Source organism: Poeciliopsis prolifica, unplaced genomic scaffold (genome assembly GCF_027474105.1).
Source record: "Poeciliopsis prolifica strain line A6 unplaced genomic scaffold, Auburn_PproV2 SCAFFOLD085, whole genome shotgun sequence".
NCBI lineage: Eukaryota > Metazoa > Chordata > Actinopteri > Cyprinodontiformes > Poeciliidae > Poeciliopsis > Poeciliopsis prolifica.
In genome coordinates, this window is record NW_026562460.1 from 952272 (window position 1) to 971067 (window position 18796).

At 39.3% G+C, this 18796-nt stretch overlaps 1 protein-coding gene across 1 annotated transcript in view; it reads left to right on the forward strand.

The window, feature by feature from the left end:
- The window catches only part of ubxn4 (UBX domain protein 4), a 45218-nt gene that overhangs the window by 9560 nt on the left and 16862 nt on the right, over positions 1-18796 (forward strand). Inside the window, exons 6-7 of the mRNA XM_055022380.1 lie at positions 2990-3110; positions 13203-13257. Coding sequence (XP_054878355.1) covers positions 2990-3110; positions 13203-13257 — 176 coding nt within the window. The remainder of the gene's footprint in view (positions 1-2989; positions 3111-13202; positions 13258-18796) is intronic.

Genomic DNA, 18796 nt, shown 5'->3' on the forward strand with positions numbered 1-18796 from the left:
TGCTGTACTTAGCTAAAAGGTGTTCATGATGGGTGCGTTTGATTTTTTATTTTATTTTTTTCAGACAGAAAGCAAATCAATAATACTTACCCCAGCACACACTCCTTTGTTCTTGTTGAGCTGTTCATGCGGTTTTACACAAGCTTTGATCCAAGCAAGGCATTCTGCTTCTGATTTAGGATATCTGAATTCTACGACCACAAATATAATCAGGATACCTGACATCACCAGTACAAATATCCAACTAACAATGGAGAACCTTTCTGCCGATCTGCAATGTAGCCTAGCGCTAAGTTAGCTTCTGTTTACTAACGCATGTACATTAGCTTGTGTTTGTGAGACGGCCACGCACGTGGTCGCCGTGCAACGACTTAGAATGGGCATCAGCCAATGAAACGCGGCCCCTGTGGTAAGGTCCATTACTAAATGTTTTAATGTTTACTGATCTGCCTTTTTTAATCTATTGAGTGGTTCTTTTGGGTTGAGTAGTTTACACATACACATTTTGTAACAAACATAGAGTTTGTTACAAAATTCAACAACCTTATAGTTTGTTGAAGTGATCTTTGTTTCAAAAAAACTATAAAAGTCTAGAAGAAATTCTAAATAAATTAAGCTCCTCTTCCTGCTGTCACATATCATACTCACAACTTTCACTGATTGGTGCTGTGGGCCCTCATACTGTTCAAACAATCAGTACTTTTTTCTGGGAAAGAAAATCCTCTTGGGCACTTTTAGGGCACTTTCATAGCACTCCATTAGTCAGTTCTTCCTTAGATTTTATTGCATCCATCCTTTCCAGTTGAATTTAACCACAATGTCCTTCGGGAGTTGGTTTCTGGCAAAGTTTTGCGCTTAAAAATCACCGTTGGGAGAGCTTTTTTCCAGAGGCTGTGCAGCCCAGGACACAAGTGAAATGTGTCCTCTTGTGTCCGTTGGTTTTCATGCAATGGATAATACACCTGTCTTATTTACAGTGCTGGTCAGAGGCATATCAAATGTCAATGACACGTCATCTTTATTTATAATATTGTCTGGTTCGATGGCATATTCAGCGATCTTTGTTTCAACAAATTGTAAGAAATTTGTAATTTTTTCCTAGTAGTGCAGGGGGGAGTTGCTGACAGAGTGTTGTCCGTGCCCTGATGGGCAGGCTTTTTCTTATCATAAATCTGGAACACCATGATGGTCCTACATTAAAATTGTCAACATTCATTTGGCGGGCAGTTGAGTTGACTTTCAGCTGAATTTGCACGGTGGATACACCTCGGCTTGTAACATTAAAGCCAAATCAGCCAGAACCCAAAACGCAGCCAACACAAGAGTACGGTTCACCAAATGTATTTATTACAAAAAATAATTGTTTAGAAGGGGCTGCAGGGGGTGTGGTCAGACTGGTAGGTCAGGAAGGGGGAATCCACAGGGTTGAGGGATCCAGCCGAGGGGAGAGTAGGGTGAATGGACAAAGGGAGGTCTTGGGGCTGTCATCTGTTTGTGCTGACAAACAGATGACAAGGACAAAATCCACCAATCAGAGGCTGAGTTGTGAAACGATCCGGGGTCATGCACGGGAAGGCAACAGGCAACGAAAATCCAGTAATCATCAAGCTGGAGGCAGGGTCAGAGACTGGCACAGTTTATCAACAGGAGGTCAGAAATCTTCCAGCAGCCAAAAGACAAGGCAAAATCTGTGGTCAAAAACCAGGCAGGATCAGAAAACCAGAAAACTCTTAGAAACATGAGACAAGGCTTGAAAATTGTGACTGGGGCAACAGACGATCTTGCTCTGAGCTGGTGACGAGCAGCTGTTTGCAGTTCAGGGCAGGTGAGGGTAATGAGTAATCAGCACAGTCAAAGGCTGAAATCATGGCATCGGCCACATGGTCTCTGAACTTTAACCCAAGTCTCAAGAACATTTTCAAGTTCAGGCTGTCGTGAAAACTGGTACGAGGAAGTGAGATCTTTCCAGGTTCACGCAGAAAACAGATCATGATGGCCTGAGTAATCTTGTATGTTGATTTACTGATGATTATAAAAATGTATATTATGTTGATGTATTAATGATTATAAAGTGAGTACATTCTGAATTTGATTACTGGTGATTACATAAAGGTTTTGTTGTAATTGAAATATGAACAATAATGACAAATGATGAATCACAAAGTGACAAATGATAAAGATCTAATGAGTATTGAAGCAGGAATGTATTAAAAGATGATTGTGTTTGATGATCTATGGTAATGTTGTAGCATATAAAAAACTGTAATCATACAATAAGAGAATAAGGACAGTTTGTGGGCAAGTCTGAACATGCCTTGGTCTGTGTGCCAAATGAGTCTCCGGTCCAATGCTCAACTGGTTCAAATCTTACATAAAGAACAGAATACTTATTGAAGTTCTTTGTTTCAGTAACTTATCATCGAAGCGGACAGAAGTTGCATACGGTGTAACCCAAGTTTTAATGTAGGACCCCTCTTATTTGATGTCTATTTGCTCCCATTAGCTCAGGTTGTAACAAGAAATCATTTACCTTAGCAAAGTGGATGATACATAGCGCTACATAACGATATCACCAGCTGACTCAGAACCCATCCAATCACTGAACAGATGCTTAGATCAGATAGATGTCCTCAGCATCTCCTGCTGAATAGAAAAAAAAAACTGAAGTTATTATCTTTAGACCTAAACAGGAATGAGCTGGTCAACTCTGCAACTTCAGTTTCTTTAAATCAAGGCTAAATCCACTTGTTTCGAGATGCTTTTTAATATCATTAATGGAACATTGACCAACATATTTGATGTACATTGATTATTTTGATGATGGCACTCACCAAAATTTTATGTTTGTTTCTGGTTTCTGAATTGTTGACTGCAAGGTATTTTTTATGACTTCATATTTTTGTAATTTTGTGATGTAAAGCATTTTGAACTGCTGAAATGTGCTATACAAATAAATTTGATTGATCGATTGTGGTCTTTTTCAATTTAGAATCCCTTTCAAGTTCAGCAGATGGAGATGCTGTTTGCAGCGCAAAGCCCTCTATGGAGAATTCCCCTTTATTTCAGGCTGCCTGTTCTGAGAATGAAAACCTGAATGCAAAAGTAGAAAGGTAAGAACAACTTGGCTTTGTATTCATCTGTGTGTGTGAATGGGTTAATAACTGTAGCGTGAAGCACTTTGAGGTCCTCTGGACTTGATAAAGCGCTATGCAAGTACAAAGCCATTTATCATGTCAACCATAGCATTTTAGTGCTTTGTTTTTTTTGAAACATCTATACCTGTGGAACAATTTGAAGCTCTTCACAAGAAGTCATCATCCTAAATCACTGTTTTTCAAACATTTCAGGGCGCGGACCACTTAACCCATTTAATAAGCAGTCACGGACCACCTAACCTGAAAGCCCTTGCGATAACGCATCTCAATACATGATGCAACCTGAAACAAAAATATTAGTTTCTTAACTCATGTATTGTTGTTTTCTTTGTTCATCCTATTGAGAAGAGCATACTTCTCATCCTATTGAAACGGATAGGATGAGAAAACATCCTATACTGTTTACAGAAACTTAATTTAAATTTGCCTGGTCACGACAAAGCCATGAACACGTCGAGTTGGGCATTTTGAGTTATCAGATTCTGAAAGTGTGGAGTCTAAGCTTTCTAATGATGTCAAACAGGCTGAAATTGTTGGAGAATCGTAAGGTGCAAAACCCTTGATTATATAAGTAAACAAATAATACTCAGAGACGAGTCCTTCACTGCCAGCCACGACGGGTCGGGAGATTTATTATCACTTCTGCCACGGATGCATCAATACAAAATCATTGTTCCAAAAAGTCTTTCCCCAAAATCTCCTCGTTCCTTATCATCAACCCCTTTTTATACTTCCCGTTATCCCGTTGGTCAGCATTGGGAAGACTTGATTGTGCACGTGTTGCTTTGGTTTTACGTCAGCTGTTAAGAATTCAAAGATTGTTCATCCTATACTTGATTTAGCTCGTTAATTCGTCCCTCTGATCCCGGATTCTTGAGCCTCAATATGCGCAGTGAGAAAGAGCAATCATATCACATCAGACTTAAGATATCTAGAGTTTATCCAGAGAATTCAAATGCAAACAGAATGTTACAATAAGCATCTCACCCAGAAATCCAAAAGTCCAAGACATGACAAAACAGAAATAATTGCACGAGTTTTTAGAGAGAAAGCAATTACAGAAAATGCATTTTCCGGGAATCGCGGACTCGGGCAGAAAGCAATTCGAATTCTCTGTTGCAAACAAAAACTTTTATAAGCCTGTGCCTTTCTCTAAATTTAAATATATGCATTAGGAGGTGTGTTTTTCCTTTGTGGGGGCTGTCGTAATGTTAATTGTATTACCTGTGGGGCCTGCTAAAAACACCCAGATCTTCTCGTACCAGGCTCTTGCCCAGGCCATGATTTATAGCGTGCAGCTGGAGCGTTCTCTGCCTCAGTGATTGAACTAGAACGTGTTTTTCTGAAACAAAATCTAATGCTAAATACTAACTATAAGTTTGGATCTAAAACTAACTAATTCAAAACATGCTTAAAGAAATATATTTGATTCTAGTATGGATAAAATTATTTATAAAAAGTGAACTTTTGAACCACACTAGGAATTTGTTAATTGCCTGGCAGACAGACTCCTTGTCTATAGATCAGTTAAGGAGTCTAGGTCTCTCTTTTTCTGTAGAATCCTCCCTATAGAATTTATGTAAGTTCAGAGAATCACCAGCTGCTCCAGCCTGGATCTTTATCTAAGTTTGTTTTAACATAAAGGTTAGTCTGTGTACGATTGTGCTAATTTAAAATTCTTATTTTCAACACAGCATACTTGCAGCTCTTACACTGGGTGTGTATTGGACCTTTATAAGACCATATTGACCTCGTGAACTTGAAACAAGTCAATCAATTACAAATTTGTGTTCTTATCTATCTATACACCTTATTTCCCAAATCATATTTCAGTCCAACTTTATGCTTTGCACGGAAGGGAAGAGGGCTATCAGGTCACCATGATCCAGTCAGGCGTCAGAATGTTTCCCGCAAAAACAACTCCATATAAAGTATTTCCGCGCTAACATAATAAAAAAAAGAAGTTATTATTTTTTTATTTCCAAGTGTCATGTGCATTGATAACATTTAGGGCTGTTTACCATTTAGAATCACAATTAAAGAAAAATAGACTTTAGTTGCTTTAGAAACAAAAAATCCTTTTCTGCACCATTAAATCTAAAAATAATTAACCAATTCCTTTGGATTTGTATTTATTTGTTGTATTTATTTAATTTCATTTAATATGTTTATCTAAATAAAAACAAAAATAGCTGTTGACCTTAAAGCAGAGCTTCACTAATTACCAAGCAAAGTCATAAAAAACAAAGAACAGTTCTGACTAACTGGAGCGATTCCAACTGCTAACCGTTCAAAGGAATCTAATTGCTAGTGAACGACACTCAGCATCTATAACTTAGCTTCCTCTGATCATATAATGTTCCTGGAGTTATTTTCTTTCCACCAGTATCTAAAGTAATCCGGTTTTAAGCCAGTTTTCCATTATTTTTAAACACAATCCTGTGGTTAGCTAACTGTTGTGTCACACTTTGAGCTCACGTTACGGCAAATAAATCGTGGTTCATATTCAGCACCTCGTGGACCACCAGTAGTCCGGGTCGGCAGTTTGAGAAAGACTGTCTAAGAGATCAGGGCAGCTTGTGGAGTTCTGTGCAGAACTTTTTTGTGTGTGTAAGAAATATTTTGTCATTGGTTGGAAATTTCAAGTGGGCCTGGTTAAATTTAGTTTATTTCATACTTGGAGCTAAATATAGTAGGGATGCACCAATTGCAGTTTTCTGGCTTAGCACCGATTACCAAACTTTAAAGTCAAACTTGCCAATTCCTATTTTGGCCAACACCAATTTTTTTGAGTGAAATATTGCTAAATAAAGCAAGAAAGTAGTTGAGCTTTAGAAGTAGGGTGACTATTAACTGCAACCATCCAGACGTGACCTGCTGGGTGAATCTGTCAGTCAAATCTCTTTCGCAGCAGAGAAATAAGAGGAGAGTGGTAGATTTTTTGGCCTTTGAGGTAGATAAATAAGGGGATTAGATCGGTTTTATATTGGCCAATCACCCATCTCCCAAAATTAAGGAAATTGGCGCAGATAAATTGGCTGGCCGATAAATAGGTAAACCCCTAAAACATGCAAACCATGAAAAGTTTAACAACAAAAACTGTAAAAGAACACATTTCTCTGTTCTTAGGTGCTTCATACGCACTAAATCAGCTGCTTCATACGCACTAAATCAGCTGATAGTAATAAGCACTAAGTGCCAGGATTGGTTTCTAATTTATTACACCAATGATTCAGCTGCTGTCATGAATTTTAATTCCATTCTTTAACTTTCTTTACATGATTTTTTTTGCTTTGTGTTACACCAGTGTCCCTCAGCACTTTTACTGGTTGCTGATCTTCAGGTTCACCTGTAAGAGACACAAAACCATCAAAGATGAAAGGTTTAAAACATTCATCAGGATGATGAGTTTTAACCAATAGCTCTCTCACGAAATGTTTGGTAAATTTGACTGGTCACGAATTGTAGGCTTACATGGACATTAGAAACACACAAAAACGTACAAATTACTAAAGTTTTTTTTTTCTACTGTTTTAACCATTAAACAATCTCCCCTTCAGTTCAACCATATAAGTGGAGACACATTGTTGATCTAATCATTATAAAATAACTTCCAATTAAGTATTGGCAAAGATCAATATGAGGTTCACAGGTGACAGAGCGTTGTTGGTGTTAGCAGCTGCTGAAAGTAACTAAAAAAGTTGCTTTTAATGTAAATTAGTTATTTTCGAAATATGAATAAATATAAATTTTCAGTTTATACTACATGCACTTCAATTTATGTATTTATCTTGATATTAAGAAGCATATTTCGTTTTCAAAACAATTACATTTTTTGCTGTTTGCCTGTTGAAAATGTTTTCCCTTGAGGTTACTGACAGTCATAACAAAATATTACTTTATTCTTTTAATGTACAGAACATGCTATTTTTCTTTGAAGGAAGTTTGTTTTTGTCTCTTTGCCTGTTGAAAAACTGTTTCACTTGAAATTACTGACAGATCTATAAGAAAATATTGCTTTATTTATTTAATTATTAAATAATATACACTGTGTTAGGTCTTGGTTCAATAGGCTTTGTGCTATCATTTAAATATGTTTTAATAAATGGTGAACCAGTCCGGTCCTCGGCTTGTAGCAAATTTGGTGTTTTGGCCCTTGGTGTTTTGACTTTGACATCCCTGCTGTAATGTCTTGCTGCTTCCATTAGGTGGTGCAGAGAACTAGCTACAGAAAAAGGCAGAACTTTGGGTTACACTGAATGTTTTGTCATTTAGGAAGTTGTTTCTGTTGGGTTGCTTAACATCTGACAATATTTTCATTGTGTAATGTTTTAATTTGAAAAACATTTACATTTAAAATGTTCTAGTTATATAATTTATAAACTATTAAATGACATTTCCTTTACAATCTCTTAAGGCTGCAGCTATCCTGTTGCTTGATCACTTTCTTTCAATGCATGTTTTGATTCCACTAAATCAATGTGTTTGGCTGAACTCTGATTTAGTCAATTTATTATCCTTCACATAGTCAACTGACTATGTGAAGGATATCTGGAGATTTTAGCCTAATTGCTTGATTGACTTTATTAAATCAAAATTTCATCAGGCATCAGAGTAGATGAGTTGCATCAGCAAAATACACCTAACCCCACAACCTGGTTATCCTGTGAGCCAGGCAGCAGCACAAGGTCCTTGCTGCAGTACTGAACCCCTACAGGGCCTAGTTCAATCCCTGCACATATCGCTGACCAGGAAAGTCTCAGGTCCATCGACAATGTTGTAGCAAACCAGACATATTTGTCATTGAAATACAGAGCCAGTTGTTTTTGATTTGAAAGAAATGAAAGGGTACATTTTCAAAGATGCAGCTCACTTAAAATTCTCTCCATATGTTGGCAAGAACCTGTCCACTGCAAATAATAAATAATCAGAATTAAGATATCACCATTGCACAAGAAGGCACACACACAAACATCATCACAGCAGCTGCTTATTATTTAGCAAACGGTTATGTTTGATCATGTATTGTTTCTCATGTGGTGTTTTGATCATGTGTTGTGAGGAATGCAGAATGATAGTGTTGTAGATGTCTGAATTTGTTTTGACATTATAGAGGAGCATTCAGGCACAGCAAAAACGATGTGGACTTCATTCAAAGGTTGAATTTGCTCTTTTACACTTAATATTTTTATACACACAGAACATGATGAAGCAATTTTGTACGTAGAACTATTTCAACAGTTTCCTTTGATACCAAGGAGATGAGTTCTAAAGTAAAAGCAAGCATTTTGTCTGGCCATGTCCACATCTGGAGCTTTCAGTTCAATTTCAAATTTCAAATGTAAAATTTAAAAATACTGTATTAATCTCAAAGAGAAATTAAATGTGTTGCAACTCACTCATGGCACTGATGTCATCTCCATCACTGGGCTGTTTTATTCAATAGAGCAAATTCATTATCCATCCAACTTATTTTGATAAGTTATGTTTGCAAATTTTTGTGATGATTTTCTCTTTAAAGCTAACAAAAAAACATTAAAGTTCTTAGAAGAGTTGAATATTATGTCAAAACAACAAAAAAGAGCCAAATTAATGCAGAAATGTTGACTTAAAAATATTTTCCTTTCTGCTTAGAGATTTTTTAAAAAAAAATTGTTTATGTTTTTTAACCTGGATGTGGACTTTCAAATGTAAAATTTAAAAATACTGTATTAATAGAATATAATCACACAAAAGGGGTTTTCCCAGAAAACTTGAAAAGAGAGGCTCTGCCCAAACCGTCCTAACCCTGTTGTCATCGCATCAAGAAACTGGCAGTGCTTGATTCATTCAGTCGGAAGTGTACTCACCTCAGTTATAAAACAGCAGATCATGAATTACATGTTTGCCTGTAATTTATGAAACATTGCATACTGTTTTCTGTGAGGCTGAAGCCATTTTGAATGATAGGCCCATTTCTTTGTCTCTGATTATCCAGATGATTTAGAAACTCAAATGACATCCAGATAAGTATCAAACCAACAAGATTTGCACAAGAAAAATTAAATTTTCCTATGGGATCTATAAAGGATTTTTTAATTGATGACACATCAGGTGACCATGGAAACAAGTACAGGATATTGCTGAAGTATTGTGGAAAAGATGGGTCTCCGAGTATTTGCCTTGATGCAGGAAAGCCAAAAGTGGATGAGACAGAAAGAAACATCTTCTGGAGATATTTTGCTGATTGCAGATTCTACAGCACCCAGAGGATGCTGGCAGATGAGGAGAGTCCTGGCAGTCAAAGCTGATGCAGGATGCCTGGTTTGTTCAGTACAACTTCAGACCAAATCCAGTGTGTTAGAGAGGCCAGTGATGAAGCTTTGTCTGCTTCTGGAGAAATTTGTGGACCGAAGACATTTCTATTTTTTCTATTCTCATTTTTATCTTTCTTCTGTTTATAGTTTCGTCATTAAGAGAATTGAAGAGCAAAGAAGAATAACTTAATGTCCTTGCATTCATATAGTATATAATTCAGGTTGTGATTTGAATAGTTCATTTAGGCATGTGCATACACGTGGGTGGTCATATAAGTTTTTTTTTTTTTTTTTACACCATTCACTCAATCAGCAGTAACTAGTCAACACCAGTCAATCTGCCACTCAGTTTGTGGGTGAGCAGGTGAGTCAATCAGACTGTCAAACAATACAGGAACCGAAGTAGGAGAAGCAAGGGATTCTGTGAACTTGTATCATTTTTGCCTCTAATTTTGAAATAAACCAAAATGGAGCTGCATTGTTCGTGTTTTCTGGAAGTGCATAAACCAGAAATTTATACTCAGTAAGTTACATTCACTTTTGGTTGTATCACCTTTAAAAATATTTTGGATTTTCATGGACAGGCAGTCAATACAAATATGCACAGCATTTCTGTGATGAAATCTTGATTGCTCATTTTCATGGAGACAGTCTTCTGGAGACAGTCTTCTGGGTTGTCGTGAAAACTACTTCGAGGCAGTGAGATCTTTCCAGGTTCACGCAGATCAAAAAGGCCTGAGAAACTGAAGTAATCTTGTATGTTGATTTACTAATGATTATAAAGTGAGTAAATTCTGATTTTGATTATTGATTATTACATAAATAATGTTATTATTGAAACATGAACAATAATGACAATTGAATCACAAAGTGACAAATTATTAAAGATCTAATAATTTGCAGTTATGGTTGAAGGAATGCATTAAAAGATGATTGTGTTTGATGATTTATGGTAATCTTGTGACATATAAAGGAATGTAATAGAATATAATCACACAAGTTGTTTAATAGGGATAGTTGTGGGTGAAGAGGCAGGCCTGGACATGTCCTAAGGCAAGTCTGAATATGTCCTGGCCTGTATCCCAAATGAGTTAAGTGAATCTGGGCAGTGGGCCCAGATACTTGAGTGAAAATAAACACACAGAGAAGCCGTGGACAGAGCATTGGGAAGGCATGGGACCTTCTATGAGATAATCGAATGCTTAAGGAGTCATGTATACCATCGGCCAATACACAACACTGAGGAGAGAGGATATAAAAACCCGGAGGAAAGGAGAAGCTTTGTTTTTCATCTCCGGAGTGCCAAGCTGACAAAAGCAGACCAGAAGACCAGCAGAAAACCACACCCTGGAACCAAAGGGAAGTCAAAAGAGGATCTGTCATACTAAGACAAGACTCTGTCCAAGGACACTAAAGCCTTCTGTTAACGAGATCCTTCATCATCTTGGTATAAGTCTGCCTGCACCCCAAAGCCTTGCTTAGTAAATTGATGACACGGTTCAAGGAAAAAGTTTGAATAGAATAGAATCGAATAGCATTTATTGTCATTGAACAGGATTCAACGAAATTTCTATTGCAACTCCCGTGCAAAAAGTCAAATATATACAATATTAAATAAACAAACACACAATAATAATAATAATAATAATATATACAACTAAAATTAACTAAAGGCACTCAACCACACCAAAGAAGAAGCAGCAGGTCCAATTATGGTAAAGTGCAGATGATGTGACAGTGCAAAGTGCAGAACAATATGGCTGTGTGGGATGGGGAGTGTATGTGAGGTTATGATATGTGTGGGAGGGGGCGGCAGGGAGTAATGGCTCTGACGGCTGTGGGGAAGAAAGAAACTGTTTCTCAGTCTGTTTGTTGTAGTCCGTATATTCCTGAACCGCTTGCCTGATGGCAGCGGCACAAACAGTCTGTGGCCCGGGTGGCTGGAATCCAGCTCTCTTCTTGACCCGGCATATGTAAATAGAGTCCAGGTCCGGGAGGGGCATCCCACAATGCCTTGTGCTGTTCTCACCACCCGTGTCAGTTGTTTCCTCTCCAGTGCTGTGCAGCCACCATACCACACAGTCACGTTGAGGCAGAGGACGCTCTCGATCGTCGCCCTGTAAAAGTTCACGAGCAGCCGTGAGGAAAGTCCAGCACGTCTCAGTTTCCTGAGGAAGAAGAGCCTTTGTTGTGCTTTCTTCACCAGGTGGGAGGTGTTGGTATTCCAGGAGAGGTCAGACGTGATGTGGAGGCCCAGGAACTTGATGCTGTCCACACGCTCCACCTCTTCTCCATCTATGAGAAGGGGAGTGTGACCCGTCCTCCTGGACCTTCTGTAGTCCACAATGACCTCCTTGGTCTTCCCTGTGTTCAGCACCAAGTTATTGGCTGAACACCACTGAGTGAGCTGCAGAATCTCCTCTCTGTAGTGGGTCTCTTTGTTGTTGTCTGAAATGAGAACCACTACTGTTGTGTCGTCCGCAAACTTCACAACTGTGTTGGTGGGGTGGATGGCCACACAGTCGTGTGTAAACAGGGTGAAGAGAGCTGGGCTGAGCACACAGCCCTGCGGTGTGCCTGTGTTGAGGACCAGTGGGGACGATGTTGAGCCACCTATTCTCACCACCTGAGGCCTGTTGGTGAGGAAGTCTCTGATCCAGTGGCACAGTGAAGCAGGCAGCCCCACCTTGAGTAGCTTCAGCACCAGCTTGTCTGGGATGACGGTGTTAAATGCTGAGCTGAAGTCTACAAATAGCATCCTGAGGCTAACAAAAACGAAAACACGGGAGCTCCGAGCCGCAGCGTCTACACGCGCCGCCATCTTGTCTTTTTTTTTCTTTTTTTTCTTTTTTTTTTTAGGGATTTTACTCAAATTGATTTTTGCTCTTAAACATTTTTAATCATTGATAACTTATCTGGTTGTCATTTACCAATGCTCAATGCCTGCTTAATAAATATATATATTAAAATTCTAATGAGGTTTGTGGACATTGAAATTAATTGAGTCATCTATTGGTTATGGTTCTTCTATTTAATGTAAAATCCAGGTACATGATTCTAGGAATGTGGTGGCTTTGGACTTTCCTTTAGTAGTTATGAAAATAATGACCCTGGGGCTTACAGAGTCGCTCCAACTAATCTAGCCAGTAACAAGTGCTTGTTATGATTAGAGAGAGGGGTACATTTGACAGAAGTGGTTATTGGAGTTATGCAGTTGTGAGGGCTACTCAACTGATTGCTTCTTAACTGTGAAAAGGGTCATCACTTCTTGATTGTAGGTAGTTAGAGCTAGACCAGCCTCTCTCCATACCAGCTTAGATAGATTGTCTCTTTCAGTCCTTCCATAGGGTGATACCCAGGATTTAGAGACTTTCCGGACCCGTTAGACGGAGAGCTGGTCAGTAGTCAGTGGTATTGCGCAATAACAGTCAGGGTGCTATGTACTGATTGAAGGACCATGGCAGCAACCATGCTCTCTTATCTGTGACTTGTGGCCTACATTCAACTGTTTGATGTGATCATGGTGGAATTGAAAGAACTGACCACAGTGTTCACATTTTAACCTATCTATGCTTGTATTTACCAGTCTGGCAACAGCCATGTTTATTACTACCTTTTATAGGTACACTTTTGAAACATTTTTCCAACTTCAACCAAACTTACAGGCAAGAGGAGAGTGCTGTGTTTCACTTATAGGCATAATTCTAACTATATTCTACCCCCCCCCCCTCTTTTTCTTTTAATTTTACAGATTGACCAAGAAACTGGAAGAGAGACAAGAGCAAAAGAACCAAGAACAGAAGGAAGTAAGCAAATAAATTGTCTAAACATAGTTTTACTTGAGCTTCTCTGGATCTAGAAAATATAATTAAAGGGTGTCCCAACCAGAGGTCACGTTAACGGAATATTTTATGTATTTGACCTGTTATCTTTTAAAACGACAGGAAAATTTTAAGCCCGTCCTTTAGTTTGACTGGTTATAATTAACACCCTTCACTGGTGCACATGGGCAGACATTTTAGACTTTACGCAAAAAGTTAATTCCAGAGGCAGCTAAAATCAATTGATTGAAAAAATCATTTCTGAATATTATCTCATGGACACTGTATGCTCAGCTGTATGGTTGGCGTTTATTTTGCTCAGCTGTATGGTTGAGGTTGTGGATGGTGGTTCTCCAAATGTTCTGGCAGCGGCGGATGTGGTGACGGACTGAGGTAACAGAAATGTTATCCTCGGACGGAAGTAGCGGGGGTTGATAACCTATGGAGGCTTCGAATGGGACAGACTAGTAGGCCTGTCGCGATAAACGACAAATCAATTAATCGCACGATAAATTAAAACTATCGATCTCATTTTAATTATCGTCTATCGTTTCTTTCTGCTTTTTTCTCTTACTGTTGATGACACTGAATGAAAAAAGGCTCAACTCCGGTGCTCTCCATTGACCCTCCCTTCCTTATTTCCTCAGTGTAATGCCCAGCGCGCGCTGCACTATGTTATGTTGCGGATTGTCGGCCCATTATCAAAACCTGAGAGACACATTAGCCGACAGAAATCGAACCGTGTTGTGTCCAACAATGGGCACAAAATAATAAGTCCAGTTCACTAATATTAATCAATTCCTTACTACTACCTGTCATGCATGTGGTTAGTGTCAGTCTGACTGAATGAAAATCATTCTAACCTATTTATGTCACGTTAACGAAGAACAGCTGAAAAGTTACCGGGTTTTCTGGTAGAAATTTCGCTCCAACTCCTCCCTAGTTATTTATACTTTCTTTGCACAAAATGTTAAATGAACATTCATGTTGTTTCCGATGTTTGCTGGACTTCGGGTTGCACCAAGTCAGCTGTTCGGGATTCCCTCCGTGTTTCTCCTCAAAAAGCACGAAGAGAATCCGCGCTTTCTGATTGGCTACCAGTCACATTCAACAGGTTGGGTCACTCTCCCAGTCTGGGCAAATCCTTGATTTAGATCGGAGCGGACACAATAATCTACCGTAACACACAAGTGACAATCTCAGAACGAATAACGTTCTAAGATTGTCGTTCGGGGTAAAAAAATCCTGTAGTTTGAACTATTGCATCAGGCAGTTGGATTCTTCTCTATTTAAATCTAATAATTACTGAAGGGCAATATAATATACAGACTTCATAATCTGCACTCTTTTGGTTGAATGCAGTATTCATTTCCACTTTGGCTTTATGTTGTTTAGTTTGTATTCAAGTACATTTATTGTTAATGGAGACTGAGAATCTATTTTATTTTTGTTTTTCGTTGTTTTATTTATTTTGTGTATCAGACCCTGTGTTAAGTGTTCTTTTGAAAGTAAAGTGTATCTATCTTTGGCAAGAAATTGCATGTATTATTACGTAATTTCCATTAAATTGATGTAAAAAGGTCTTCAAACAATATTATCGTTTATCGCAATAATTTTTGAGACCATTTATCACCCAGCAAAATCTGTTATCGTGACAGGCCTACAGACCAGTAGCTGAAATGTGGCTGTTATGGGTGTATTAAACCCAAGGGAGGAATTGACTCCAATCTGATGGGTTGGAGGAGGTAAAACAGCAGAGGGTCGTTTCTAGCTCTTGGTTGAGTGTCTCTGTTTGGTCATTGGTCTGTGGGTGAAAACCTGAAGTCAGTGAAACCTTGGCATGAAGTGCAGTATAGAAATTTTTCCAAACCTGTCATATGAATTGGGGGAAAACGTGTTTTACGAGCAGTTTGGCGGTTTGAAAAGCCATAGGCAATTTACGGAGGGGAACGAAGTGGCAGGCTTTAGAAAATCGGTCAACTATGGAGAAGGTGGTGGTCATACCTTTAGAAGGTGGCAATCCGTTAAGAAAATCTAAGCAAATATGGAAGTGGGTATGTATATCTTGTTAGGAGGGCACGAGTCAGGGGCTGGTTCGGACAGTTGGGCCTGTTTGATAAGATCTTCAATCTCCCAGCTGACTGCTGCAACAGTGCAGATGGGGGGAAGGACTGTGGCTGTGACCCTTTCAGAGTCATCTGGAGAGTGGATACGGGAAAGGGCATCTGGCTTTATATTGCGGGATCCTGGACGATAAGAAATGGAGAGGTTAAACCTGGAGAAAAACAACGACCAACGTGACTGATGGGGATTAAGCCTCTTAGCGGATTGCAGGTATGAGAGATTTTTATGATCGGTCCAGACCAGCACCAGATGTTCAGCTCCCTCCAGCCAGTGCCCCCACTCCTCTAGGGCTAACTTAATGACCAATAGTTCCCGATCTCCCATGTAATAGTTATGTTCCAGAGGGGATGATCTGTGGGAAAAGAAAGCACAAGGGTGAGTTTTATTGTCTTGGGAGGAGATCTGGGACAGTACAGCTCCAACGCCGGTATCTGATGCATTGACTTCAACGATGAAGGATCTGGTTGGATGAGTGTGGGGGCATTAGCAAAGAGGTTCTTGAGTCGAGTGATAGCTGCTTCAGCTTCCGGAGTCCAACTAAAGGGGATCTTGGTAGAGGTGGGAGTGGTCAGTGGTAGGGCAGTTTGACTGTAAGTATGGATGAATCGGCAGTAGAAGTTGGCAAAACCGAGTAAGTGTTGCAATTGTTTACGGGACTCTGGTGTTGGCCATTCCAAAACCTCCCGGATCTTCTCCTCCGTAGGCCTTACCTGTCCGCCCCCTAATATGAAACCAAGCAATGAGTCAGACGGTTTATGAAATTCAATTTTTTTTTGCTTTGACATATAATCTGTTTTCCAGGAGACGTTGAAGGACCAGACAGACATGGCGTACATGTTCAAATAGGGACTTAGAATAAATCAGAATATCATCAAGGTATAAGAAAACAAAAATGTTTAGAACATCTCTCAACACATTGTTGACAAGAGCCTGAAAACAGGCAGGAGCACTAGATAACCCAAATGGCATTACCAAAGTGGCCAATGGGGGTTGTAAAAGCGGTCTTCCATTCATCACCCTTGTGGATGCGGAGTAGATGATATGCGTTTCTTAAATCAAGCTTGGAGAAAATGGTTGTGCCGTGAACAGGTTCGAAAGCTGAGGATAGTAGAGGTAGGGGATACTTATTCTCCACAGTGATGTTATTGAGCCCTCTGTAATCAATACAGGGGCGAAATGAACCATCTTTCTTCCCCACAAAAATGAAACCCGCCCCCAGGGGAGAGGAGTGTAGCCGGGACATCTTCACCTGGAAGTATGGTGCTCCGCACTCTTCCTTTTGCCCATATAAGGAAAACGCTGTGTTGGAGTGCAGCTGGTTTATTAGGGAAACAGGTGATCGACATGGACACTTAAAAGCAGGTAGATAGCTGCTTTCCTCTGATTCATCCAGAGGAAATTTACTCCTAGAGAGGACGTTCAGAGCGCCGTTAATTCTTTCACTTTAGAAAAGGTTGGGCTGCTATTGTTTCAGTTTTAGTTTTGTTTCAATTTCAGTGTTGCATTGATTTATCTTTTTTTTTCTGGATAGTCATTGATCAAACCATTTTCTTAATTTTTTTCTGGGTATTTGTCTAGGGAAGGGGTGTTTTTATTGCTCTCTCGGCTTGTTTGTAAAATAAAAGGACCTATATTTTCCCTGGGTTCCAAGCTGTTTTATCTAGATTGAGGAGGCTTGTGTAAGGGGAGTTTTTCTTTTCTTTGCTTTATTCACCTGGAATTTTTGTGTAGAAGATCAATAGAACAATCATACGGACAATGAGTAGGTAAAGAGAGGGCCTTGGACTTACTGAACACAGGGGCTAGATCATGATACTCAGGAGGAATGGTCGATATGTTGAGTGGATCCGCCTCCTGCGGTTCTGCCGGCTGCGGACCTAGGGGAATGCCTGAACGGAGACGAGATGAATGACAGAAATTTATTCATCTTGAATGAACTTCAAGATGTGAGGGTTGTGTTGTTGGTGCCATTTAAAGCCAAGAATTATGGGAGAGTTGGTCGTGGGAAAAAACAAAAAAGAAGCGAGTTCACTGTGGCCACCTGAAATAATTAACTGTAGTGGTTTTGTCAATGGCGGAGTCTCGTAGTGGGACAGTTACTGGTTCTCTCGATGGACATTTGATGAACTACAGAGCTGTCAATAAGGTTCTGTTCGCAGCCTGAATCCACCAGAGGGGACAACGGGAATGACTGAGTTTTAACGATCAACTATAGAGATCCAAGTGCTAATGCTCGTTTTAACAGCAGAGCGTTCAGACAGAGCCTTTATTCTAAATAGAGGAGTCGTGTATAAGTTGCACATTTACAGAATGGAGATGCTTGTATTCGTAAAGGTGCATTCAGAAAGTTGGCTTGGCTCAAGTGAAGAATGATTGTCTCGATCTGTCAATGAATCCAGTTGGACCAGCACTGTTAACACAGTTTAAGTTCTGCACAGAGCTCCAGAATGATCAGTCCGAGCAATCTAGCTGCTCGGACTGACTGCCCATTATCAACCACGGTTTATAATGGTTGATAATAAACCATTATCAACATTTCCCAGCAGATCAACATGTTCGCTGATCAAATGCTGTCTCCAAATCTTTCTATTGCCGATGTTTTCCATGAGAGACAAATGGTTCCACAATTATGCAGCTCATGTTTTTGCAGCTGCTTATGTAAGTGTGATTGTATACACACCTTGATCACCTTAAAAATGATTAAACCTGTTTGGAGTTAATCTGCTGATCCAGCCCTGTTTTGTTTTTCAGCAAGAATGAAATTACCCCGCAGATGCATCGTATCGGTCATGTGCTTTGCCGCACAGACCGATACGATGCATCTTTACAGGACAAAAACTGAGATTTACAATTTACATTCAAGTGAGGTTTTTACATCCTTTTTATTTTATTTATTTTGTGTGTATTATGTTACTGTCCAAAGATAAATGTGGTTCAGTTTCATCGTTTACAATGCAATTTATTGAAATACAATATAAATATAATAGAAGATTGAAATCATGCAAAACGTTGTTTCAGTGCTTCTTGGTCTAAATAACACTGGATGAAGTAAGGTTTCAGTGCATTTAGATTAGTTTTGGTGCTTTGTAGTTTGTTATTGTCCTCAGAAAATGTTTGCGTTGCTGCCGCACATTTTCATGTCAAGTCAGAAATTTGTATATATAATACGCCACACATTTTTTCTGCGTACGCACGCTTTATACATGAGGCCCCAATTCTTTCCTAGATTCTTGGATTCAAAAGGTATTGGATTTTGTCTGGAAGAGAAAGAACTCCATTCCACATTAGTCTGCTCTCTGTGTCGCAGAGGTCCCCAATCCTGCTGGCTGCATAAAGAATGTCCAGTATCAGAGATAGAGTGGTGATGAATGGTGGATGCAGCCATTACAGATCAGCCTTT